General features: G+C 37.3%; 1 protein-coding gene across 1 annotated transcript in view; it reads left to right on the top strand.

Moving 5' to 3' along the window:
* slc1a7b (solute carrier family 1 member 7b) overlaps positions 1–21,616 on the top strand; it is a 64,744-nt gene extending 43,128 nt beyond the window's left edge. Inside the window, exons 6-11 of the mRNA XM_082145596.1 lie at positions 2–101; positions 866–1,099; positions 4,172–4,366; positions 9,212–9,346; positions 10,930–11,029; positions 19,118–21,616. Of these exons, the coding sequence (XP_082001722.1) occupies positions 2–101; positions 866–1,099; positions 4,172–4,366; positions 9,212–9,346; positions 10,930–11,029; positions 19,118–19,381 (1,028 nt within the window). The 3' untranslated portion in view covers positions 19,382–21,616. The remainder of the gene's footprint in view (position 1; positions 102–865; positions 1,100–4,171; positions 4,367–9,211; positions 9,347–10,929; positions 11,030–19,117) is intronic.
* The last annotated feature ends 4,931 nt before the right edge of the window (positions 21,617–26,547 follow it).

The following is a 26,547-nucleotide window of genomic DNA, read 5'->3' as shown; positions in this document are numbered from 1 at the left end:
GGCATAATGTTGGGCAGAATGGGTCCTAACGGCAGTGCACTGGTTAACTTTTGCCAAAGTCTAAATGAAGCGGTGCTGAAAATCGTTGCGATTGTCATCTGGTACGTTTTTTTAATTTATTTTTATAAATATATAAATGAATTTATTTATTTATTTTGCTTTGATTTTAATGTTAACAATGTTAAAACATTACCTACTTAAACTTGTAAAGCCTAACATATGAAGTGATAGTCTAGTTTATTGAACATTTAGACAAATTAGGAAAGAGTTTTTATGTTTTTAGGCTCTTATGGCTCATAGAGTATGATATAGTGAGAATATGGAGCTCAAACTCGAAGAGGAATAACAGCAAAACAAACTGAGCAAAAATATGCAACTTTATGAGCAAAGCTCTGTAGTTTTAAAACATATAATGCAATGCAATACAATGATTATTCAGAGATGAACAAATAAACCTTCCTCAAAAGCCTGATGGATCATATTTGATACATTTTAATGTTTAAAAAAAATATATATATTTATGGATAATCAAATAAAACTAAGTTGCTTCAGTCCAGTAAGTGTTCATCTTGAAATATCACTAACAATATAAAAATAATTTTTAAGTTTACTTTATAAAAATCTGTAAAGAATGCATAGCAAAAAGATTAGCAATTATACTAAATTGCTTTTTACTTGCTAGAAAAATGTATGAACTGTCAATCAGATGACAGAAGGCATTTGGTAGATCGTTCATGTGCAAGAGGTTTTGATCATAATGATCATTTAGAGGCTTTATAATGTTTCAAATATGATACAGTAGGCTTTATATGGTTAAGCAATAAAGTATAAGAGGATACATTTTGAATATACTGTTTCTGTGCAGGTACTTCCCGTTTGGCATCGTGTTTCTGGTGGCCGGTAAGATTCTGGAGATGAGCGACCCGTCGGCGATGGGGAAGAAGCTTGGCTTTTACGCTATAACTGTGGTGATGGGCCTCATTCTGCACGGCCTCTTCATCCTGCCCAGCATGTACTTCTTCATCACCAAGAAGAGCCCCATCGTCTACATCCGAGGAATCCTGCAGGCGCTGCTCATCTCACTGGCCACGTCCTCCAGGTACAACACACACCGACACCAGCGAAGGACAAAAACAAACATCACATTCATCCTGTTAGTCTTCTGTGGCAAAATCCCTTTAACTAACAAAAGCCAGTTCCTTAATGACACCATCCTCCAAGAAGTGACCATTTTTGGTCGTAAAACAGCGCAAATGTCAGTATTAGCAACACATTTGATGAATTCTGTGATGTTTTGTGGTATTAGCTGCTTTAATGGATAATACCAAAATTTTAGGAGACATACTGTTCAAAATGTGGTGTTCATCAGTAAAAACAGTAATATTGTTAAATATTTTTATATATTTAAAATAACTGTTTTCTATTTTAATATAATTAATTCCTGTGATCAAAGCTGAATTTTCAGCATCATTACTCCAGTCTTCAGTGTCACTGATATGATGCTCAAGAAAAATGTATTATCATTTTCAATGATAAAAAAAAACATATATATATATATATATATATATATATATATATATATATATATGCTGCTCGTGTAGAGGTAAAAAATGACAGAATTTTTATTTTGGTGAAATGAAATGAAATGAAAAGAATGTACTATTTTATATTTTTGTATTTTTAAGGGATTTCATGGTACTAAATTATATTTATGTAATAGTTATGATCCATTTATTACCTGTTAATCACCTTTTTTGAGTATAGACCTGAAAATTACATTTCCAACTTAAACTGTCGTAAATCTAGAATGCTTTGGAGCACAGACCTAGAAGAAGATACTTGGCAGATTATTGCTGAAGTAAAAAAAAAAGTGAAAAAAGTGACAATACATTTTTTTTTGAGAAGTTTAAGTTTATTATCATGAAAAATGCATAATTCTATTTTTTAATTTATATGAAATATATATTTTCCAAAAACATGTTTTACTCTAAAACTGAGAAAATCAAAGCCATAAATCTAAACAAGTTGTGTTCCAAATTTAAGGTTGATATCTCCAAAAATTCGTTTTTTGTAAGATTTTGTTTGGGCCGCAGTACCAAACGTTTCCTCTAGATGAAATTCGCTTCCTATTCATTTCCAATGTGCTCATTTTTGACCGCCAACAGTACAGTTGTTTTTTTAGGACCATTTAACCTTTTCAAATTGTGTGTGTGTGGTGTGTGTGTGTGTCAAAACCTGTACCCAGTTTCATACAATTCCGATTACCGGTAAGTAAAAAATTTAAAAAACTGATATTTTTCCCTCAAAAATTACCGAAGAGCACCAGAAACAAGAGCATGTTTCTGAAAGTCTGGAGTACAATTTCATAGCAATATACCCATAAATTACAACACAAACATATTCATTTTAAAAGTAACAGTAATGATCCCATTAATTTTCCACTCAATGAACAGCATGTTTTCTGCCATTCCACGGTTTGTGTCCCAGGAAAGTGTGTGTGTGTTGAGAAGTTTTGTGTATGTTTGGAGAGTGCTTACAGATTTCAGCACAAGCCTAAAGCTGTAATTTCAACCTACACACCATCAGGAGGAGGTTGTGACCCTGCGTCCAGGATAGAGAGAGAGAAAACATTTTAAATATTGCACAAGCACTCATACACATGATATATTTCATCAATAAATGTAGCCTTTTGTCAACACACTTTGCCAGTGGCTGTAGTTCACATGTTATGTCCAAAAGAAAAATGAATTTAAAAAAAAGTATAATGGTAGTGATTTTTCTCTCTGTTGTGAAATATTATACACTTAAAAACATAGCTCCACCACACAACACTCATCTGTAATTTATTCATAACAACCTCAGTCTTTCTAGCAGTAGTTGCATCATTTGAGTGTTTGCACATGAATATATTGTTGTGTGAGGTCAACCGGTTATAAAATATGAAGAGAATCTGTTGCAACAGGTGGTGAAATATTTTGGGTCACACGGAATTTGCACAACATCTTTATTTGCATTTTCTACCTGGATTATGGAGATAAATATGTGGATTTTCTCAGAATGGCAAATAGTGTTTCTGATGGTTAGCTGTATAGATTAGCCACAATACTAAAACTATAAATCTAATAAACAAACATGCAAGTGTTATAACAAATCTAGAAGTGTTGATGTCACGTACTGCTCCGAGACTCGAAGGTTCAGATCCAAATGCAGCTTTTATTTAAGGCACAATCCAAAGGCGTAATCCAAAGTACAGGCAATGGGTCAAAACACAGGTAGGCAGTCCAAACAAACAAATAAACAAACAAACAAACAAACAAACAAACAAACAAACAAACAAACAAACAAACAAACAAACAAACAAAACAGGCAGGGGTCAGAGGCAAAAGAGTAATCCAGGGAACAGGCAAGAAATCCAAAAAACCAAGAGACATGAAAACAGGGAAAACGCTCAGAAATGCAGTTTGACACAAACAAGACTTTGCGGTGAGTGAATGAATGAACATGGTATAAATAGACAGACTAACAGGATGAGACAGGTGAATGCAATCAGTGAATGAGGTACAGGTGAATGTGATCAGTGATAAGTGATGATGAGTCCGGGCAGTGAGTTATGGGAAATGTAGTTTGTGAGTGAAACATGATAGTCTGGTGTGGAGTGCCCTCTGGAGGCTTTCAAGGGCACTCCAGCTGGTTATCGTTACAGTTGAATTATAGGAGGATTATCAATATGTTTGAGTTTATATTGAAATCTTTTGATTGCAGACTTTGGTATTTAGGTAAAATTAAGTAGTTGAAATCTCCTGGATGGAGTGTTATTTTAGTTTTATTGATATTAGTTTAATATTTAGTCATTTCATTCTGTGCTTTTGTCATTTTTATTAGATACTGTTTATATATATATATGTTGCTTTTTAGGTTTAATTTATTTTAATTTGTAGTTTTAGTTAAATTTAGATTTTTATTTATTTCCTGGTAATATTTTTAGTGCTTCAAATTTCAATTAATTGCCAAGGCAATACATCTGATTTTCATTTAGTTTAAGTTTTTCAACTAATATTTTACATTATTTTATACCAGGTATATTTTTATTACCAGAAATGTTTTAGTTAGTTAACAATAGTAACCCTGAATGAGACATGAGTTTTAACACAAGATCCTTTTTCATCTGCAGTTCTGCCACTCTGCCTATCACCTTCAAGTGCCTGCTGGAGAACAATCATATAGACCGGCGGATCATTCGCTTCGTGCTTCCCGTGGGAGCCACCATCAACATGGACGGCACTGCGCTGTATGAGGCGGTGGCAGCCATTTTTATCGCCCAAGTCAACAACTACGAACTAGACTTTGGCCAAATCATCACTATCAGGTTTGTTTGCAAATTTAAGGTTGTAAAAACATTTGTTTCTCTTTGATTTTTTTCTCCCATAAAAGGGTTTTATTGAAATACAAAGTTCTGTCATGAAACTCTAGATGGTGGCGGCTGATTAGTCCTTAAATCTGCTTGCAATCACATCATTCTCTATAGGGCACAGCTGATTGGTTCCTGCTGTATCAGTAGCCAATGAGCTGCTCAACATTCAAATACTGGTCTGCATTTGCTGTAGCAGTTTGCATTGCGCTTTCAGAAACCCTCCTCCTTCCCCAGCTCCACCTGTATAGATCTGCTACTGGTAATTCATGTATGCTATATTGTACAGCAGCAGCATGTCTTACTTGCTCACTGCAGTGTGTCGTGTGTGTATTAACAGTAGCAAGTCCCGTACTTTTTCAACAGCAACAGCAATAACCAACAGCAATAGTAACAGAAATAACAGCAGTAGAAGCAGTGTAGCAGATATATATTCCACCAAGACCAAACATATCAATATTGTCACATCCATTGCCATGACAAAGACTCTGAGAGTTGTCATGACAGAACTAATATAAGTGCAAATTTAATGAAATACTACTATACATAGACTGCATGAGGCTGAATGATTGCAGTTAGCTAAAACTAAAATCATAAAATAATTGTTTCTTGAAATAAATGTTACTTTAATTGAAATAAAATAAAAACTTAAGGTACACTGTATAGGAGTTTCTCCCATCTAGCGGTGAAATTGTATTTTGCATTCAAACGAATAGTGCTCTGCGATGCAACTACGGTAGCTGTTATGTATCAAGAAGCTATGACAACATGTCTTCCAATAGCACTTCATCGAGTTTAACCATACATGTTCTACTGTTATGCTGCCTATATAATGAATTACACAACCAAGCACTAGTAATTTAGACCGTAACATTGACTTGCAGGCAACTTCAGCGTCCCTTTCAAAGTCTTTCTCCTTCATTAGCTCTTTCCACCTGGGAAAAGCTATCCCGATTTTCAATTCAATTGTTTGCTTTTTTGGCGACGAAGATTCCTTCTCCTGTGGCTCGGCATAAGTATGATCCTGCATTATGAAGTACCGTGCAGCGCAGCCTTTCAGATTTGCCGGGGCAGTGACAAGCGCCTCTCACTGATCTCCTTGTCCGTTTCAGCTGGTTTCAGTCACATGACGCTGGCTCTGAACGAAAACGCGTTGTGGAAACGCGTTGAGGTAGGCTAGTGCTTTTTGTCCCTTCTGCTATTATAGTTTTTCAAAATGGCGGAACGACATGGAAGCCTCCATAGACTTACCCGTCCAATGTAAATAAAGATACGAAATTCTTCGCTTACGAGGATAAGTCAGATCATTGGCAGAGGTAATTTTACACCAATGAGGAAATATTTATGAATAAAGACTGATTTTAGCTAATAAAATACTTAAAAAACCACACAGTGTACCTTTAAACTCGGGTTATATTTGGTAAGTTGCCAAGGCAACAACTTTCATTTCATTTAGTATAACTTGATACAGTAAAGTAACTAAAAGTAAAATAAAAATGAATAAAAACTATAAAGATGTTTTAAAAAATTCACACAATAAAATGTATAATTTTTTTTAATAAAAACTATAATAGTATCTCAATAAAAATAAAATAACACTGGTATGAGAAATATCACTATTTGACCCATCCACCCATCAATCTGTTCACCAATCTAGCTAACTGGCTAGCTCTGGATTTACAGTATTTCGCACATGCAGATCTTCATGATCCAGAGACTGAATGAAGCCGAAGAGACACTTTAATCCAGCTGCGTGATGCACAAAAGAGCGTTATGTAATAGCAGTCCATTATTTATGCAATTGTACAATTCTAGAGTAACAGAATAACAATGCAAAGATTTTACCATTTCAAAGCTCTTTCCACATGTTGAAGTGGCCCTTCAATTTATACCAGTTAAACAAATTCATAGAAGTTGAAGTGCTTCAGTTTAAAGAATTTAAATGCAATTTCAAGTTGCATTTCTGTCTCAATAGGAATGAAAGTATACAAATATAAAATATATATATAAAAAACTATACCTATAATATATAAATATTCCCCAATATCACCATACCAGTTTCATGTTGTGCTCAGTTTGAACTACACAGAGTAGTTGCATGCTGTGTATTTATTTTGGCGCCCATATTAACAGGTTACAAATGCATAGCAGAGTTTCAGTGACTATTTTTGCTGAAATCAGTAAAAGTGCGCCCGCCTCGCATGCCAGAAACACTGGTTTGAATCCCGCTCGGAGCGAGGAGGGCTGGAGGAGTTACACAGGCTCAAATATGCATTTACTAAACCTGACCAAGAAATATCATGTAAACGGTGGAAATATAATATAATAGAATTAGTTTCTGGAACATTCTGAAATTTTCACTTGGCATTCAAATGTTTTGCACATAATTTAGTCTGTTAGCTTCACAGGCGTGCTTGATAGAGAACCACCATTGGTTAGATCTTTTGGCATGCAGCGTTATCCCTCCATCATCCGGTCTGTCTGGACTAAAAGCAACACCAAGCACATAAATCAAAGTGCATACTTCAGAGTTCACTACATCATAGAGTGACATGGAGACCTCACATGTCACAATATTGCGAACGTAAGGTCAGATGAAGAAGTGGAGGGTAAGGAGATATAGGGATAGAGAGCCAGAGAGTATTTTGGGCTGCGCTGTTACAGGGATAAACTCCGCTGTCACATGGTTGTCTTACCACAGGATTATTGTGCAGTTTTCAATTGTTCCCCCCACCCTTCCCAAAATCCATCAACTGTCTATCTCTCTCTCTCTCTCTCTCTCTCACTCTCATCCCTTGCTTTCAAATGCTCTGTTGCCAGTGTTGGGGGTTGAGCGAGCCTGTTTCATGGATAAGCAGGGCAATAGCACAATGCATTTATTGCGATGCCCATGTTTACAGGTCACAGAATTCACTCTACATTGCATTGCTTAAACTCCCAAGGTTTTTTTTTCTCCATTAGGTCACCTGATGGAGTTTTAGGACACCATTAGGTCACTTGATGGAGTTTTTCGGTTCCTTGCCACTGTTGCCTTTGGCTTGCTCAGTTGGGGATATTTTGGGGATATTTAATTTAATTTTATCAATCAATAAATTCCTCTTGAAACAAACTTTGTTGTATTATTTTAATTTAATACTGTGAAGCTGCTTTGATACAATCTGTATTGTGAAAAGCGCTATACAAATAAACTTGACTTGACTTGACATATATAAACAGGTTACACCAATTCACACTGTGATCAGTGCAATATCAGTGTATATTTAGTGGCGCACATACAGTTTAAACAAGTGACAGCACTCATTCTACACACATAAGCAATGCAACAGCAGCACACATTATTGCGGTGCCTGTATTAACAGGTTACTGCTTTCATTTTGCATGTGTAAGCAGCGCAATAGTAGCATATATGTTTTGAAATACCCATATTAACAGGTCACATTTACTCTGTAAGCAGCACAATAGTGACATATTTAAAGCGGTGGCCATATTAACAGGTTACTGCATTCACTCAGCAAACGTAATCAGTGCAATAGCACTGTGCATTTATTGTGGCCCCTGTATTAACAGGTTACTGCATTCATTTTGCAAGTGTAAGCAGTGCAATAGCACACACTATGTACTAAAGTGCCTATACGTGTATATTTCACATAAGCAGTGCAACAATGACAAACATTTATTGCGGTGCCCATATTTATTCTCATCCTTGGGCGTCATAATACTGACGCTTTTGACATTTCGTCTACATCGAACGCCCATGGCACCCTTTAGCGTCAATATGAGACGCACAGAGCTTTGTTCGGTTATGGGTAGGTTTAGGTCTAGTGTAGGGATAGGGTTAGACCGCTAGGAGGCGCCTTCTGGCCCATTTCTATCTGCGTCTCATATTGACGCTAAAGGGTGCCATGTGCGTTCGATGTAGACGAAATGTCAAAAGCGTCAATATATGACGCCCTAGGATGAGAACGGGCTGTATTAACATGTTATCGAATTCTCTCTGCACGCATATGTAGGACATTATCACAATGCATTTATTGCAATGCCTGTATTACCAGGTTACAGAATTCACTCTGCACACGTATACAGTGCAATAGCAGCATGCATGTAATGCAGATTTTATATTATCAGGTTAAAGCCTTCACACTGTAATCAATGCAATAGCAGCGTATACTTACTGCAGTCCACATATAGCATTAGCAAGTGACAGAACTCATTCTATACTTTAACCTCTATTACTTACAAATTGTAGTCCATTACTGATTCCAAATTACATGACAAAAATGGTCATTTTAGGTAAGAGGTCATTTTAGGTAATGACAGGTGCCTCAAGCCGGGACTCATCAGAACCTCATTACTTCACAAGAAAAGGCCAGAGCGTCTATTATTCATCCTGTTGCATTAAAAAATAGTGTGTAGATCGAAGTGTGACATTGATATATGTTATTCCTCAATGAAGCAATGCACATTATATCACTGGGTGTTGAAAAACGTGTTAAACCTTGAGTGTGTGTCACTCGAGTTGACTAATGTTCTTCTAAGCCTGCGAGGGAAGAGTTATATATGCATGCATGCAGCAAGAGCTGGTTTTTGTCCAGTTGCTCATTCTGTGTTTGATTTGATGTGTATGTTTTGTTTGCTTTCATCCTGTAATAAATGAAGGCTGGTTATCTGTCATTCAAAACAGTTGCAAGCAGTTGTTGCTAATATAACGGGACAGTTCTCCCCAAATTGAAAAGGACCTCATGTATTTACTCTAAATGGTCTCTTTTTTGTTGTGTAAAAAGATTTGTTTACCATGTTTTCCAGTATTACAGCGACAGCAGCGAGCATCGGTGCAGCCGGGATCCCACAGGCCGGCCTGGTCACCATGGTAATAGTGTTGACATCCGTAGGACTGCCCACCGATGACATCACTCTCATTATCGCTGTTGATTGGGCCTTGTAAGTATCAACATCTGCTGTATATTTTTAGACTTTCACGTAGAAACCACTTTTTTATCAGTGCACTGTTAGGCAGATGTTTTCTACTGCGCTGTTTTTCCATTCTTTTTCTACATAAACATGTGCTAGGCAAACATATTAGAGCACTTGGTTGTAATTTTCTCATCATGCTCTATTTTTATCCATCATTTGTATTTATCTATTTGTTTTATCCATCAGTGTTTGTAAAATTCCTTAAAGGGGACCTATTATGTCGTTTTCCAATGTCTTGATTTTGTTTTTGGGCTGTACTAGAATATGTTTTTATGCTTGAATGTTCAAACAAACTATTTTTCTCATATTTGACCTTGTCTCTTCCCCGTATCGGGGTACGTTTCCAGAAAGCATTGTTAGCCAACTATGGTCGCAAGTTCCATCTTTACCAGGAGGGCTTGACATTTTTCAACTTCAACTTTCAACTTTTTTGCTCATCAGCCACTGTGGCTAATGGTTTTCCAAAGATACTAGCAACTCAGCATTTTCACTGGCCACAATTTTGACATGATACTATGGGGAAATACTGCCATATAGATATTTTTAATATTATCTCATAATTTGGCAGCAGGTGTATTAGGCTGCTGTCACTTTAAGCCCTGACGCACTGATCCATTATACTGATACACATACGTTTCTTTCTCAACTGTTTACATTCTGTGTTTACGTAAATACTTGCCAAGACGGCATTTTGACATTATTTTGTGTGTATTTGACTGTTGTGCGTACCTGCTTTAGTATGCGCTGCGAACCCCGAAGTGACATAAGAGGGAGCTTGCGATTTTAATGAAACATCTGGAAATGAAGCAAAAACATGGAGAACAAAAATAGCAAAGTAGTCTTCAGATGCCATGTTTATTATTTACAGCAATAATCTGATTAATTAATTGATGTAATTAATTGTTGGATTAATGGATTAATTAATGGATTAATTAATTGATGTAATTATTCTACCACCTGTGTGACGTCATTAACTATTGTTGATCCAACGTGGTTCGATTGACAGATTGATCAATTGACAGTTAATACGTTTTCGGGAAGCAGTCGTGACTAGCTAGTTAGTTTCTCCAACAATGCATTGTACTATGGTGGTTAAGCATTGAGTTGTCGTTGCACGGGAAACGCACCCTTGTTTAGTTCCTGTCTCTATAAGCCCCTCCTTCTGAAAAGCACAATGTGCTCTGATTGGTCAGCTGGACCGATGTGTTGCGATTGGTCGAGCGCGAGTGTGTTTTTGGGAAATGTCCCGCCCCTTACCATAACCGCCAGTTTCAACACACTACTAACTAACTCAACCAGGCCCCGCCCCTTTATTCTGCGTATGAATTATTTAAATGAGGAATATTGTGACGTGTTCATTCCTGGAAGAAACTCAAAACTACAAACGTTTCAAGGAGTTTAGAAACAGTGACACTGATTTAGAGAATAACTAATGCTGGAGGGACTTTGAAACTTTGCAGAGCTTTTTCATGCTCAAACTGCAACATTACACACTAAAGAAAGATTTAAGTGAATTTTAACATCATGTCTGTTTGTCCTCACCTCTTCAGAGACAGATTTCGCACCATGGTCAATGTGATGGGAGACGCTCTGGCCACAGGAATCATGGCCCATATCTGCAGAAAGGATTTCATCAAAGAGGGAGATGGGGTGAGTTCCCAAAAACATCATATAATATCTCTAGTCGACAAATAACATGGACATTTTTTAATTCCATCCAAATCAAGATAAATCATTATCACACATAAGATCTTGTATTGCCAATGCAAGAGTCCAGCACTCTGTAAAGTCTCCTCCAGCACATCCCAAAGACTTTCAATGAATTTAAGCTCTGGACTCAGAGGAGTCAATTCATGTGTGAAAATGATTCTTCATTCTCCCTCTCAACCATTCTTTCACAATCTGAGCCTGATGAATCTTGACATGGTTGTTTAAGAAATGAAAAGATATTTTGGGTGGTTGCTAGGGTCTTTTGGGTGGTTGCAAGGCGGTTGCTAGGGTATTTTGGGTGGTTGCTAGGGTCTTTTGGGTGGTTGCTAGGCGGTTTTCATCACTCCGAAACCCATCACCCCATCAATTAGGGTTAGAAGAACTGTTCCCAAACATATAACATGATAGAAACATAAGAAGCACTGCAATAATGATCTAATCATAGACTCTTAAGTCTGTTGCCTATCCAAACAGCAACTTTCTTTGGCCGGGCAGTGTATGATGAAAAATCATGAATGCAAAATAGGAGCATTTTCACTATTGCTCTCAGACTTTTGGAACCCACTATATATATGGGAACATAATGTATGTTAATGTATTGGTTTTAGATGCAACAGAACGACTTCAGGAAACCGTTTCCACACACTCACACCTGTTTCCAAAGCACCTTTACAAAGTATAGCAGTTCACACACCCCACAGAGAGGAGACAATGGCAGGGAAAAACCTTGGGAGGATCGAACTCAATACAACATATATAAATATATTTACACAAAGACTGAGTTTGATCCCCCCAAGGTTGACTCCTCTCAGTGGGGTTTGTGAACTGCTATACTTTGTAAAGCTTCTTTGGAAATAATATGAATTGTAAAAAGCACCTTCTTTCAACAATTTCTCAAAATTACAAGTTGCATGGACACAGTCCGCACTGAATGATATTTTACACAAGTTAATGTCTTTATCAGTGTTTCATGAGGAGAGATATAAGTGTAATCTTAATTTTCGAGCCACAACGTGATTATGATAGTGAGGGAGATGTGAATAGAAAATAAGCATGTTTTGTAACTGATGAACATGTTTCTCAATAACACAGGAACACAGGGTTTCAAAGTTATTTCCTTGACAATAGGAAAGATCACCTGATTCATAACTCAAAGGATGCGTGCTGTAATCGCAAACACATCTCAAGGATACCGATTGAAAATCAGAACAAACTAAGTAGTGTGAGGAGAGTTCATGATAATTGCATGTGTAGATAGTCACGACAAGATAGAGAAACAGGGTTTCATTGGAACTATGTAAATATGACATGGTACCACAATAATTTTCACAAAACTTTCATGGACCCCAGAATATTTTGTTAAACACACAAACACAAAATCTAGGTTCATGCATTCTTCTAAATATAAGCATTTAAAACTGTCAGTCTCTCATTTCCGCCAATATGATGAATGATTTTGATGACATCCACTTCTCCTCAGATTTTCTGTCCAATCAAATGCTCAGTAGAATCTCAGGCTCCGCCCCCTACATTATAAATCCGTTTGTTAAGTCTGAGGTTTATCCTCTTCCGGGTCCAAGCGCTCCACTCGTCCAGATCCAATAACAATGGTGGAAACTGTGAATTTATTATTATGATCACGTCCTTCTTTAATTGAGCCACCCTTGGCGGTCAAAAATGGTTTAAATTATTTGAACCCCAACAGAGTGGTTAGTGTAGCTCAGGGGTCTCCAACCTTTTTTCATTTGAGAGCTACTTTTTAAAAATGAAAGTGGCCGAGAGCTACTCATGTAATGCAATACTTAAATCTCTTAAATAATGTCTCTTAACTCTCATATTAGCAACTATCCAAACTGTTTTAGACCTAAAAGAGTTTTTGTAGGCCTATATATGTCACCCTTAAATGTCAGAGTTTTGTACTTGAAGACATTTGTAGAATATTGTACTTTGCATATTATATTATAAAAACACATAACTATTGTTGATTTTATAGTGCATCATAACTAGAGATGAAATGGCATGAAAATTTCATTTCATGATTATAGTGACCAAAATGATCACGGTTATCACAGAATCCTGTTCAAAAAGTACTAATACTACACAATAAAATCAATTCACCAAGTTTTATGTCGAAAACCAGCAAATAACAAATAAACTTATAATCAATATGCACTTTTTGTTCACATAAATATTAAAGTAATAACATTAAAAATGATGGCCAGATTTTAGGAGTGTCTTGCAACATGTTATCTACTAACATGTACAAGTTCAAATAAAGTTTTGACAAAGTTTTTATAAAAAGATAAACCTCGCAGATTTCAGCCTTTAAATCATTTTTATAAAAAGAATGAGTCAAAAAAGATAAATTACTGACATTTACAATCAATGCACATTAGCTTATCTTTTATTATTAATTGTAAAATTCGGTCCGATTTTCCCATGGCGTCTGTCGTTGCTATGCAACCATGCACTGCGCTCTCCACAACGACAAAGAAGTTTTAATAGCTAAAGGATTTCCACCACTGAAAAACGCTTGCTGTTGCTCTGCTACAAGATTTATTTACGGAGAAGAAAAAAACACCCGTAGTGTTTGGGTGCACCCCCGTCCTTCATGTTGACTCGCTGCGCCTGGAAAAAATTAGCTTGTCGCTTCAATTATTTGAAATAACGAACTTGAGCGCGCTAAAGACGCGATATGTGAACGGCCCTTGGCGAGCTACCTCGCGACGTGTTGGAGACCCCTGGTGTAGGTCATCATTCAGATGCATAATTAAGGGTAGGATCCAGGCATCAATGAAAAAGAAGGTTTACGAGGTTGAGGTGTGAATCTGAAGCTGCGGCTGAAATCAGTCACTTGATCACCGTTACTATGTTCTACATGGTGAATGGCACATAGTGCACTATAAAGGAGATAGGGAACGATTCAGAGAGTGTAAATATGCTTTGCATTGGGGTGAATGAAGTCTGGTTTCACGTTAGTGTCACTTGATCAGCCGCAGATCCGGTTCAGAGACACGACAGCACAGAGCGGATCATATGATCGAGTCTCGGAGACCAGAAAACGTATCGGACCAATTGAATTCTGCACAGAATGCTATATTTTAAAGTGATATGGAGGAGATTAGGAGGAGAAACAGTTAGAGATTAGGAGAAAACTGCGGCTTTATCAAGCTCAACGGCTCTGGCCGAGTTGTAAAATAAACTAAACACTATTGGCTATTTATAAAAATGGAAGAGGAGCTCTTCGAAATGTCCTGCCCTGTCTTCCTGTTTCAGTGGAAATGACATCAACACATTGAATAATGCTGTGTGTTTCAAGGCTCTTCAGTGGGCCTTTAAAGGCAAATTTGACATCTTTCTTTCTTCTGACCACTGTAATCAATCTCTCTATATTTTTTCATCGAACCCTATCGTGTTGCTATTGGAGCCAATGGGAATGCAACACATATATTTTAGTAGTTTTCATTGCAAATGGTTAGGGGAAAATACCATTCGTCTTTATTTTTTGCTAAAACCTGACTGACGCCACATGTACACCATGTGTTGGGGGCCGTTTCTAATTATTCTTCAGGACATGTGAGTGCTTCTGTGACTGTGATGATCTCATTTTTCCACTCTTAGTAATTAGGAAGTGATTTAGCAGACGCTTTTATCCAAGAGCCACTTGTAGTTCAAGGACTATTTAACTGATTAGTTCAAGAGCAAAATGATGATAGCATATTTAAACCCTATGGGGCGCCGTTTGTAAAGCGGCTCACGCTGAAAATAACAGCAACATTTTGTCACATTTAGCTTCAAACAATGTTTAAAAAACTGGTATGAATTTTTGACTGTCACTTTTTAGCACATTCACAACAATATTTGTCAACTTAGAGATATTTTAAATAGTTAAATCTAAATGTTAAATGTTAAATCTAAATGCTGAATCTAAATCTAAATGTTAAATCTAAATGTTAAATCTAAATCTAAATCTAAATGTTGAATCTAAATGTTAAATCTAAATCTAAATGTTAAATCTAAATCTAAATGTTAAATCTAAATCTAAATCTAAATGTTGAATCTAAATGTTAAATCTAAATCTAAATGTTGAATCTAAATGTTTATCATTATCAAATCTAAATTTGCATATTAGTTAAATATTTAGTTTCACCCGAAACATTTAGATTCAACATTTAGATTTAGATTTAACATTTAGATTTAGATTTAACATTTAGATTTAGATTTAACATTTAGATTTAGATTAGACATGAATACTGCAGAATTTTCCAATCTTAGTTAGTTAATATTAATCTCAACACATTTTATCTGTTTACATTTGTTGATGCACTGTGAACTACCACGAGCTTGAACATTTTTATGAACTAAAATTAACAAAGGTTAATAAATGCTGTAAAATATATATTGTTCAGTAGCCATGTTTCCATCCACCTATATTTATGAGCATTTTGGGATATTGCATAAAAAACACTGGATGGAAATGCGCAATAAACTACGATGGAAAAACATTTGCCGAATAAATCCCTCGATGCGCAACAAAAAGTTAATGTGACTTTGCCTCAACAGAGGCTGTGATTGGATAACTGGACTAACCAGCGGACCAATCACATCACAGCATCTCAAATGTTGATTTGTCGTTCTAAAATGCCTGAGACAAAGTCTGTCATCAGAATGATTTGGTTTAATTCTCCCCCAGAAGAGTCTCACATGATTGTGTTCCCGAACAATAGCATCCAAACGCAAGAGTAGCGAATTAGCTCAAAAAAGGGAATATATAATTCATAAATTATTATAATTATTAATAATTAATTATAATTATATAATCATGTTATGATCAATTATTACCTACATATTTTAAATCACCCAAAAAGGGGATACATAGCCCATGTATTTGTATTAGGGTTACCAGAAGTCCCGAAAAATACGGGACAGTCCCGAAATCTAAGCTGTTGTCCGGAATCCCGAATCCGGCCCTTATTGTCCCGAAAATTATACTAAAGCAAAATCTTGAGTAGTTATTGTCTGATAAAACGTTAAAAACTGTCCGTGGAGGTTGAGTCGTCGTGCAGCCCCCGCCGGCTGCTCATTGGCTGCATCTTTTTTGTTTCTTTATTTGAAGTTCTACAAAGATACTGTAGGCGTGAATTTAGATATGCATTAATAAGCGAGTGCAAGTTGCCGCAGCCACGAGGACAGTGAACGTACAGCCAGTCGTAAAGGAGTGATTGATTGGTCGCAATCAATATAATGTCTGATGTCGGGATACACAAAGCAAATCATCTACACAATTATTTTGTTTTCTTATTTAATGACTGACAATTTAGTTGTAATAATACATTTGGCATAAGGTTATTAAATTCTGTCACAGAATGAATTTCACATTGAATAATCTGTTTGTCCACCTAAACCGACGGTACGATCTCCTTATCAATTCTCAAGAAAGGTTATTCTTCTGGTCATGAAGACTAACTTTCCTGTTCTATTAGATAACTATAAAGTACTCAACAATATAAAAGCTTGTAGTTTAAGATCTCACATTTAAGAGACTTTGTTAGGTGAGCAGGACACAAGAGGCAATCAAGCGTATAATGGGTTTTAATAAATGAAACTACAAATACATACGACTTAAACAAAGAATACATATAAACAGAATAACGAAAAGTAAAGAAAGAAAGAGAAAGCAGATCACAGAATGGCAAATATCACAAACAGTTCACCTTTGAGAGCCAGCACAGAATCAAATCACCTTAAAGCAGGGGCAAACAATCTTAAACGCACCTGAATCTCGATAGAAATGCATGGATCTTTGGTGCTGAGCAAGAATGCGTGTGTGTGTGTGTGTGTGTGTGTGTGTGTGTGTGTGTGTGTGTGTGTGTGTGTGTGTGTGTGTGTGTGTGTGTGTGTGTGTGTGTGTGTGTGTGTGATGATCCTCGCTGGGTCCTGAGTTTGAAGCGTTCTGTCAGTTCTTCCGGAGTGCGTCGTTCGCGGGAAGTTTAAAAGGTTTACTTGAAAGCAAAGTTGCCGGAAATTCAGGTTAAGTCCATTTTCACCCGGAGATAGAAATGAATGAGCACGGAAGAAAGACTAAAATGTAGGACGTAAGAACTAAGATAGCGATGAGCCGTCATCCTTATCCAAAGGATGGTAGGCCTACACATAGTATAATACATTTTATCGTAACCTACTATATATATATATATATAGCTAAGGCAAACCGAGAGGTTTAATTCGGTACCAAGAAAGATATGTCTGGAAGTTACAAAAGTCGAGATACATTCTAACACTTGAATATAAGCGTTTAGAGTTCAACTAACACAACTAGAAAGTCATAACTAGGCTAATATGAGGTGGGAAACACATACACATATATCATATATATTTTGGAATGACTGATATTATGAGTTAAATGGAAAGAATGTTTGTGTATGTATATTGGTGCATCTCTCAGATGTCTATCCATGCCAGTCATGACGGAGTTTATAGGTGTTTCTGTTTAACCTCTGCCATGCTAATAAAGTGACAATGGGGCAATTTGATGCAGACTCATTGGCGCTAGGCCTGTGATTTACATGAATGAGTCCATTAGGTTAAAAGCTTTCTGAAGCTTAGAATGAATAAGTCAACGTGATTTCGTCCAGACGCTACACAAGAGAACATTACAGAGTTTATGATGCGTTTCAAGTGACTGGTTTCACCAATTGAATAATATAAAAGCTTGTAGTTTAAGATCTCACATGAGACTTTGTTAGGTGAGCAGGAGACAAGAGGCAAACAAGCGTATAATGGGTTTTAATAAATGAAACTACAAATACATACGACTATACTTAAACAAAGAATACACATAAACAGAATAACGAAAAGTAAAGATCCATTTTTATCACAGATAATTTGTGCCAATTTCTCAGGAAGTGACAATTTTGTTCTGTTGAACACATGGGATTGAATGTGTTCAATATCTGAAATTTCAATTTTGCGCATGATTTAAAGGGATAGTTCACCCAAAAATGAAAATTAGCCCATGATTTACTCACCCTCAAGCCATCCTAGGTGTAAATGACTTTCTTCTTTCAGCCGAACACTATCAGAGTTATATAAAAAAAATATCCTGGCTCTTCTCAGCTTTATAATGGCAGTGAATGTTACCTTGTTGTTTGAACCCCCAAAAAGCGCATCCATCCATCATAAAAGTAATCCATACGACTCCCAGGGGTTAATAAAGGCCTTCTGAAGCGAAGCGATGTGCTTTTCTAAGAAAAATATCTATAATTATAACTTTATAAACTATAATCACTGGCTTCTGGTAATGGCCGTACGTGAGTCGAGTTCCAGCAGAAGAGTGACCTCTGACCCGACGCATGACGTGTGACCTCTGACCCGACACATGACGAGTGACCTCTGACCCGACGAATAACGTAGGATGTAGGAATAGCGTAAGCTTAGGTGAGAGTCGACGCCTCTCGCGGTTCAAACTAAAAGGGCTGATGTGCAACAAACTCAAGCTCCTCTGACATTTCTCTTTAAATATTCTCGTTTTAGACTTATAATTCATGACCGGTGTTTTGTTTTGCTCTATCATCTGTGCCTCCACATTCGTCAATACGTCATACATCGGGTCAGAGGTCACTCTTCCACTGGAACTCGACAAGCGTGCGCCAGTAATTGTACTTTATAAAGTTATAAATATGGATACCGGTATTTTGCTTACAAAAATGCGTTTATTGATGGATGGATGCACTTTCAGGGCTTCAAAAACTCAGTTACCATTCACTCCCATTGTAAAGCTTGGAAGAGCTGGGATATTTTTCTAATATATAACTCAGATTGTGTTCGGTGGAAAGAAGAAAAGTTATATACACTTGAGGATGAGTAAATTATGGCTGAAGTAACCCTTTAAATTTACAACTTTGGATAGAAACGTAGCTTTTAACCAATGTTAACACATAAGACCTTATTGTAAACTGTTACATAGATTTCATTCGAGCAAAGCAAATAAAAGAATTGTTTCATTTGCCTTTCCCTGTTTCTCCATAGGTCCCTCTCATCTGCGAAACAAAGCCCGTGACTAACCCGGGTTTGCCAAACTGTCAGCAGAACAATGGTAGTTTCCAGCCCCCGCCACCCGAGGGCAAACCCGAGCACATTCCTCCAGATGTGGCCCGTCTCATGCAGCTGGAGGAAGGGGTTCGTCCACCGCCTCCAGATCGCAAAAAACCACCCATACCACCGCGCCACCTGAAACACAGAGACAAGGAACATTGTGCCATCGATATGAACGGTCTCGAGACTAACGTATAGCGACCATCGAAACCTTTCAGGGCGCAGACTGAAAAAGAATCCACGGGAACGGACGACACGTATTATTTCCTTTCCGTTTTTCTCTGACAGTCATGAGGCAACACATGGTATGATCCTGCACATATGGGCCAATGCCGCAGTAATGCCACTGTTGGCAGCACATCCCAGTTGACCCATTCAGAGCATTAGATAATGCCAGGATGGAAAGAGAAACCAGGTCACCAAGCCAGCCTGTTTCTTTGGGTTCAGAGCGAAACTTTTCCTTGTAGTTCAACAGAAACGTGATTCAAGACTGTCAAAAAGCACGAGTGAATTGTAAATACAACATAGCTATGTACTCTATGCGGTGTTGTTTTTTTATTTCTCAAGTTTATATATCATTTTATATCTTATATTTGATTCTCGTCTCTTCAAGCAAGCCTTGTAAAATATTGTAAAGATCGCAGTTGCGCGTGAAAATCGACATTGACTGTGATGTTGAATGTTTTATTTTATCGGATGCACTGTGAAAAATTATTTTCTTGCTCAGTATTTTTGTCTTGTTTTCCAAGTACAAATATCCAAACATTCTTAAATCAGGATACATTTACTTGAGAAGCAAAACGACATAAGATAATTAGACTTGTTTTCTGAAAAGAACAAATCTCTGCCAGTGGGGTCAGAAAAATAAACTTGTTTTCCCTTTCAATTAAAAAGCAGAAAGCCGTTATTTATTTTTTTATCACTTAATTTTGATCATTTTTTAAGAAAACAAGACTTGTAAACAAGTTCTCAAGTAAATGTATCTTGATTTAAGAATGTTTAAATATTTGTAATGGAGAACAAGAGGAAGAAAATCAGTTTTTCAGTGGACATTCTCCTCTCCCGTTCTTGTGCGAAACACATCTGGGTCGGTCCTACTGTTCAGCGTTCAGCGAATTATTGCAACGACTCATTCAAAAAGCACTGAGGAAGCCACTTTAGGTAAGCAGTGCTAATAAATAAAAGTGTGATCCCAGTCATATATGAGCTGTGAAATTGCTGTATGATTATTCAAAAATAAATATTGGTATGTAATATACCATGCACATCTCAGAAAGTGTGCTAAATTAGTCCAGAAACACTTTAAAACCCAGAGAATCCTTTGTGAGGAATATTATTTTACTGAACTTACATGAAACTGTCTGTACATTAACCTTTATAAGCTTTTCCGTAATTTTTGAACGATTTCATATCATTTTTATAAAAATGGTTAACTCAATCTGAGTGCTTTAAATCTTGGTGATGTTTTGAATCTGAACAAACATGACGAGTCATGTTATTTTTCTTTAAAAAACAACAACAGATGGCATCAGTCTGGCCCAAATGCACAATAAATGTTCATATTTTTTTCAAAATTCTTATACGCAAGCAATACTGAGAATAGTTGCACTGCATTATGAATAGTTTGTGGCACATTTCAAAAAGCAATGATGTGTAAAATCATGCATGTTTGTGTTCATGTGCACTGGTTACAAACCTACTCAAGTTACCTTCATATGTCTGTGCCAATAAACTGGATGTTTATAGCCAGCTACCTGAAAAATAACTTATTGGCAGCTTATCAGAACTCATTTACTGAGCCAGACACTTTTCTTCTAGGCATTTTATGCTAATGGTTCCTATAGAGTGCTCCTTATTGGCATCTGCGGTTCCGTGAAGAACCTTTAACATCCAAAAATAAAGGTTCCAAAAGAATAGTTTTCGCTGCAATATCATAGAAGATCCATTTTGAGTTTCAAAAAAACGTTCAGTGAACAGTTTTTAAAAGAAACATTTTTTTTCTCAGTGTGAAGAAAGTGTTAAAGGATGTTCATGGAACCATTGATACCAATGAAGAACCTTTATTTTTAAGAGCGCGGATTCTTTATAATGAAACAAGGTTCTTTAGATTATTAAATGTTCTTTACCTTAAAAATAAAGGTTCCAAAATGGGGTTTTCACAGTGATGCCATAGAAGAACCATTTTTGGTTCCCCAAAGAACCTTTTCCATTATAAATAACCTTTTGTAGAATGGAAAGGTTCCATGGATGTTAAAGGTTCTTAATGGAACCGTCAATGCCCAATAAAGGACCTTTATTTTTTTTTAAGAGTGTGGAATCTTTGCATTGCACACGATTCTTTATAATGAAAAATGTTATTTACAGTAGACTACTCTCTTTAAAAGAAATGTTCCAAAAGGAGTGATGCCATAAGAAGAACCATTTTTTGTTCCCCAAAGAACCTTTCAATGAACCGTTTTTAAAAGAACCATTTTGAAGTGTGAAGAACATAATGTACAGTGTGTTCTAAAGAACATTTTTCCAAATCTAATCTTTTTCCACTATAAAGAACCTTTTGTAGAATAGAAAGTTTCCATGGATTTTAAAGGTTCTTCCTGAGCCATTGCCAATGAAGAACCTTTATTTTTAAGAGAATGGTTCTTTTAAGAACTTTTTAGGCTGTGTTCACACTTGGCATGATTGGTTGGATTAAATCAAACTCTGGTGTGATTGCTCTGTTAGTGCGGTTCATTTGAATAAGTGTGAACGCTGATGCCACCAAACAAGCGGACCGACACCGCTGAAAAGATGCGTCTCGGTCCACTTCCAAACGAACTCTGGTGCGGTTCGAATGAAATATGAACGGAACAAAGGGTGCTTTCACATCTGTAGTTTGGTTCATTTGGTCCGGACCAAGGGCGAAAAATAATACTTTGTAGCATTTCTCAGGCGTTTTGGTTCCTTTTCACACCACACTGATCGCTCTGGTCCGGATCAGTTTATGAGTTGATAAAATGAACCAAAATGCAGTCACGTGACAACATCCACATCATTCGTTGACCAGATGTGTCTTGAACTTATTTCCATAACTGCACTTCGTTTGGTCAGAATTAACGTGCGGGAAAATTCCAACAGAACTCCCAGAAGTAAACAAAGAGGTGGAAAATCTGGCAGACAACACGCCGCTGTTTACTATGGAGAGACGACTGCGTGGGCTGATTGTATCCTTGGTCATATTTTATTTTTATTATATAGTTTGTCTACACCACTTTAGACAAACTAAATATTTGAGAATGAAGTGAGGATGCGGCTCGAAAATAATGTTAATAATTTCTATCAGGCTCCGCACCTCCTCACAACTCCAAGTTTGTCCGCGAGCTGCCATGCTTAAAGTGCAAACTGTCAACAAACATTTCTCCTCATCCTATAATGCACAGCGCAGCTGACTACGGCAACTGGTTTAGTCCAAAAATTCGCAGTTGGTTCTGTTCGAGGCCGGATCAGGTTCTCACCACAAACGAACCGCTCCAGAGTTCGTTTCAAAGCGTACCGAGACCATCTCACGCTTGTTTGGTCCGCTTTTGGTGCGCACCCGAGTGCGATTGCCGCATTCACACCTGCCCAAACGAACCGCACCAATGGGGAAAACAAACTCTAGTGCGATTCAACCAAACTAAATGAGGCAGGTGTGAAAGCACCCAAAGACATCTAAACGAACCAAAAACAGGACGTGATGTCACAAGATGCGACCCTAAAAAGGACAAAAAGTTTTTTTCTCGTCATAATCATGATGTTGCCCATCACAGTTCAGTTCAGGCATCAGTTCATGTTTTGACTCCTTTACTCATTTTATAAGCTCTTCACGAGTTCAGCTGGTCAAAATACCATCATATGTAGCTACGCACATACAGCGAGCGCATTTATCCCAGAACACAGCGTTGTTTTTGATGTTCAGTAGGCTAAGTTCCGGCACGAAATATACGTATTAAAGCCGACCAATCAGGTTGTGAACATATCCCTATGCCTTTAGGTTCGGTATCTTTAGTTTCTGTGTTAAAATGCCAATGTGAACGCTAAGCGGACCAGGACTAAATGTCTTGTTTTTTTTGGGTCCGGACCAAACTAACCAAACTACAAGTGTGGACACACCCTAAAAGGTTCTTCAAGGAACCTAAAATTCTTCTTCTATTACATTGCTGTGAAAACCCTCTTTTGAAACCAATATTTGTAAGAGTTTTGAAGCAACACTGAGAATCTGACAGTAGTTGACCTGAAGACAGCTATATCACCTCTTACGGCATTACTGAGCATCCAACTGTATTGCACGTTTCGTAACTCAGTGATAAAGCATTTGCGCTGATGTACTTGCGTAGAGTATATTTCAGGTCTCACTCTGCAGTCAAACGTGTATGTCGCGGTCTCTAATCTCTGATGAAACTCATTTGCGCTGATTACGAAGGCCAGTAAAGCCGTGGCACGCGGGCCGGTTCATGGCCGGCTGCTGTCGTCTCTCAGAGCTGATTAAAGCGCTCAGCTTTACTCATTGAAATATATAGAGTGTTCCATGTGGTCTTTGTGATTAACTGAATTAGGATGAAATCCCTCTCTCAGCCTTTGACATTGATGCACAGAATCTGTTCTCCGTGGATAAACGCGGACGGGATTTCCATGCATGGAGGAGAAATGCGTTAGGTTCTGCTACACATATGTGGAGAGAAGACGTGCGGATATTTGAATGACAGCAGCTTCATTGGCAATGCCACTGGTTTTCTTGTAATCTCAACTTTTTCATAAGGAAAGAAATGAAACTGCTCATCACTCACCTTTTCTCTGTACAGATGCATCTAATAAACTTCCTGCACTCTCAAGTTGGCAGGCAATGAAAGGAATCGTAGTGTTGGACACTGATGTCTTGAGAGCAGCAGCAGATATATTGAGCATAGAAACAGCATTATTTACCTCCAGACTAAAGAAAAGCGGGAGAAGATGACATTTAAACAGCTTTTGTTATGTTGAGCTCACAAGGTCAAGATTAATAGTGACCTTGACAAAGCAAGACAAAAACAATAATGCATGACATTTTAGCTATTCTGTTCAATAGGAGAGATGTCATTTCAGTATTCTAAGGTGAACTTCTTTTTTAAAAGTAAAAACATGTCACATTTGCACTTATAATTGATTTTCTCACAGGAATTACCAAAAATTAACGTAGCTAATTATAAAAGATTCACTGCCCATTAATATTTCAGCTATCAAACTGTATCTTGCTTTATTTTCCTCTCATTTGCAAGAAATATTTTTGTCAAAGGAAAAACCGTTTCCTTTTAAATTGTTGTGGACATTTCGCACTCGTGTTGCATTGCGTTATGTTGAGTTGCTGTTTCTACAAAAGGAAGGAAAATCATTTCTAATTTACTCATCTAATCCCATTTTACTCTCATTCTGCTGGTTAGCGAGTGTTATTATTTGGACCGTGACGCAAGACACATTGATGAACATCTGTGATCCCCACTTCCACAGATTACGTCTGTTCTGAAGATAATTAATGATAGAATTCATGGGCCAAAATTTTGTTAATACTGTGAGGGGGAATGCATCAATAAAACATTTATATACAGTCATTTGATCGTGATGATTTGGCAATAATGCAGGGGACTGCAAAGAGCTATTTCCTTTCAAATAATGTATCCTTGTTTAATAAGCATCACTGATAAATGTGCTTCAACACCCAAACCTCACTTAAAGGGCACCTATTATGCCCCTTTTTACAAGATGTAATATTGGTCTTGGGTGTCCCCAGAATGCATTTGTGAAGTTTCAGCACAAAATACCCCACAGTTAATTTATTATAACCATTTGAAAATGTCATTTTTGGGGCCTGTTTTACAAAGAGCTGTTTTGGAGTGTGCCACCTTAAATGTTAATGAGCTGCATATCCCCGCCCTGCTGCTGGACCCAGATGATGAAGAGACACGAATGAGAATGGACTAAACGTCTCGGAATGGTTATTTGATACATTTATGTACTTACAAAGTTTTAATCGCGTCCCCTTTGCAATTATGGATGTGCAACACACACACACACACACACACACACACACACACACACGCGAACTGTGATAAAGTTCGCGCAATTTTTTGAAACTACACACACACAAATACTGTGATAACGTTTGCTAAGTACAAACGATTTATACATTTTTTTCTTAAGGGGAGGAGATAGACGTTTATATACTGTCTATGGAGATAGAGCAGACCTTTATTTATTTACATTTGTAATTGCTGCAAAAATGATAGCCTACGTGACATAAAACTGTCTGACGTTGTTTGTTGAGACATCTATGACGACGACAATAAATAGCTTTAGACGCATTTGTTGTTGAACTGGCTGACATCGATTGAAATGACTATTTGCTCAAAAATCATAAAATACACTTACTTCTGGAGGTGACGTTGAATCGCGAACTGTAGGCAATGATCCACACTTGATTAACTTTGACCCTCGTTCACTAAACAGTCAGTCAGAAAATGAAGGAAGTTTAAGTGGCGCCGTTTCTTCATAAATAAAATCCATCCGCTGCATTTTCAGTGGCTCTGATGTCAGTGAAGACTACTATGTCCATTCTTAAATTCCACAACAGAACACCTAAGTTACACTTCTTATGAGACATTACACACCGGCTGTCGTTGAAACAATGGAGGATGCAGATCACCGAGGGCGGGGTCTATGCCAAAACCAGACTGTCAATCAAACCACGTCGGTGGGGCTTAGCGCATTTCTACGTCACAGTGAGGGAAATCTAGAACAGGGCGTTCTGAGACAGTGCTTGTGATTTATTGAGATAGTAAAAAAACTACTGGGTGGATTATTATCATTCTAGGGTGGTTTTGCTCACACACTGCCAACACACATTTATGTTCAAACACCATGTAAAAGTGAATTTTGCATAATAGGTGCCCTTTAACACAACATGATGAGATTACAAGTGTGTTTGCACAATCAGCGCTGGAAAGCACATGACTCGTACACAAACCATTTGCGCTAAATGAACAAGAATTAATCAAACATTGTGATCTACAAAAGGAAAAATAGCAGGGTTGCAATTCTAAATACGAGTATAAAAATGCAACCAAACACAATCGTGCACAGTTGAAAAATAAATATCCAGGGTTCACTTTACTTTTGTTGGTGGTGTCCAAGGTTGTGAGAGTAATATCAAAACCTGAGGGCATTTTTCACTCTGTCACTTGTTTACAGCTAGCGAAATTAGATGATGCTATAGGCCTATGTGTAGCCTATGACATGCTCTTTTCCTCAAAAAGCACACGAGGTAAAAGAAAATGATAGATAGGCTACATTAAATAAAGGTTCGCTCTGGGAAAGGA

The sequence above is a fragment of the Leuciscus leuciscus genome (genome assembly GCF_965113295.1).
Source record: "Leuciscus leuciscus genome assembly, chromosome: 18".
In the NCBI taxonomy this organism is placed as follows: Eukaryota; Metazoa; Chordata; class Actinopteri; order Cypriniformes; family Leuciscidae; genus Leuciscus; species Leuciscus leuciscus.
Note: the sequence above shows the minus strand (reverse complement) of the source record. Positions and strands in the feature narration are given on the sequence as shown.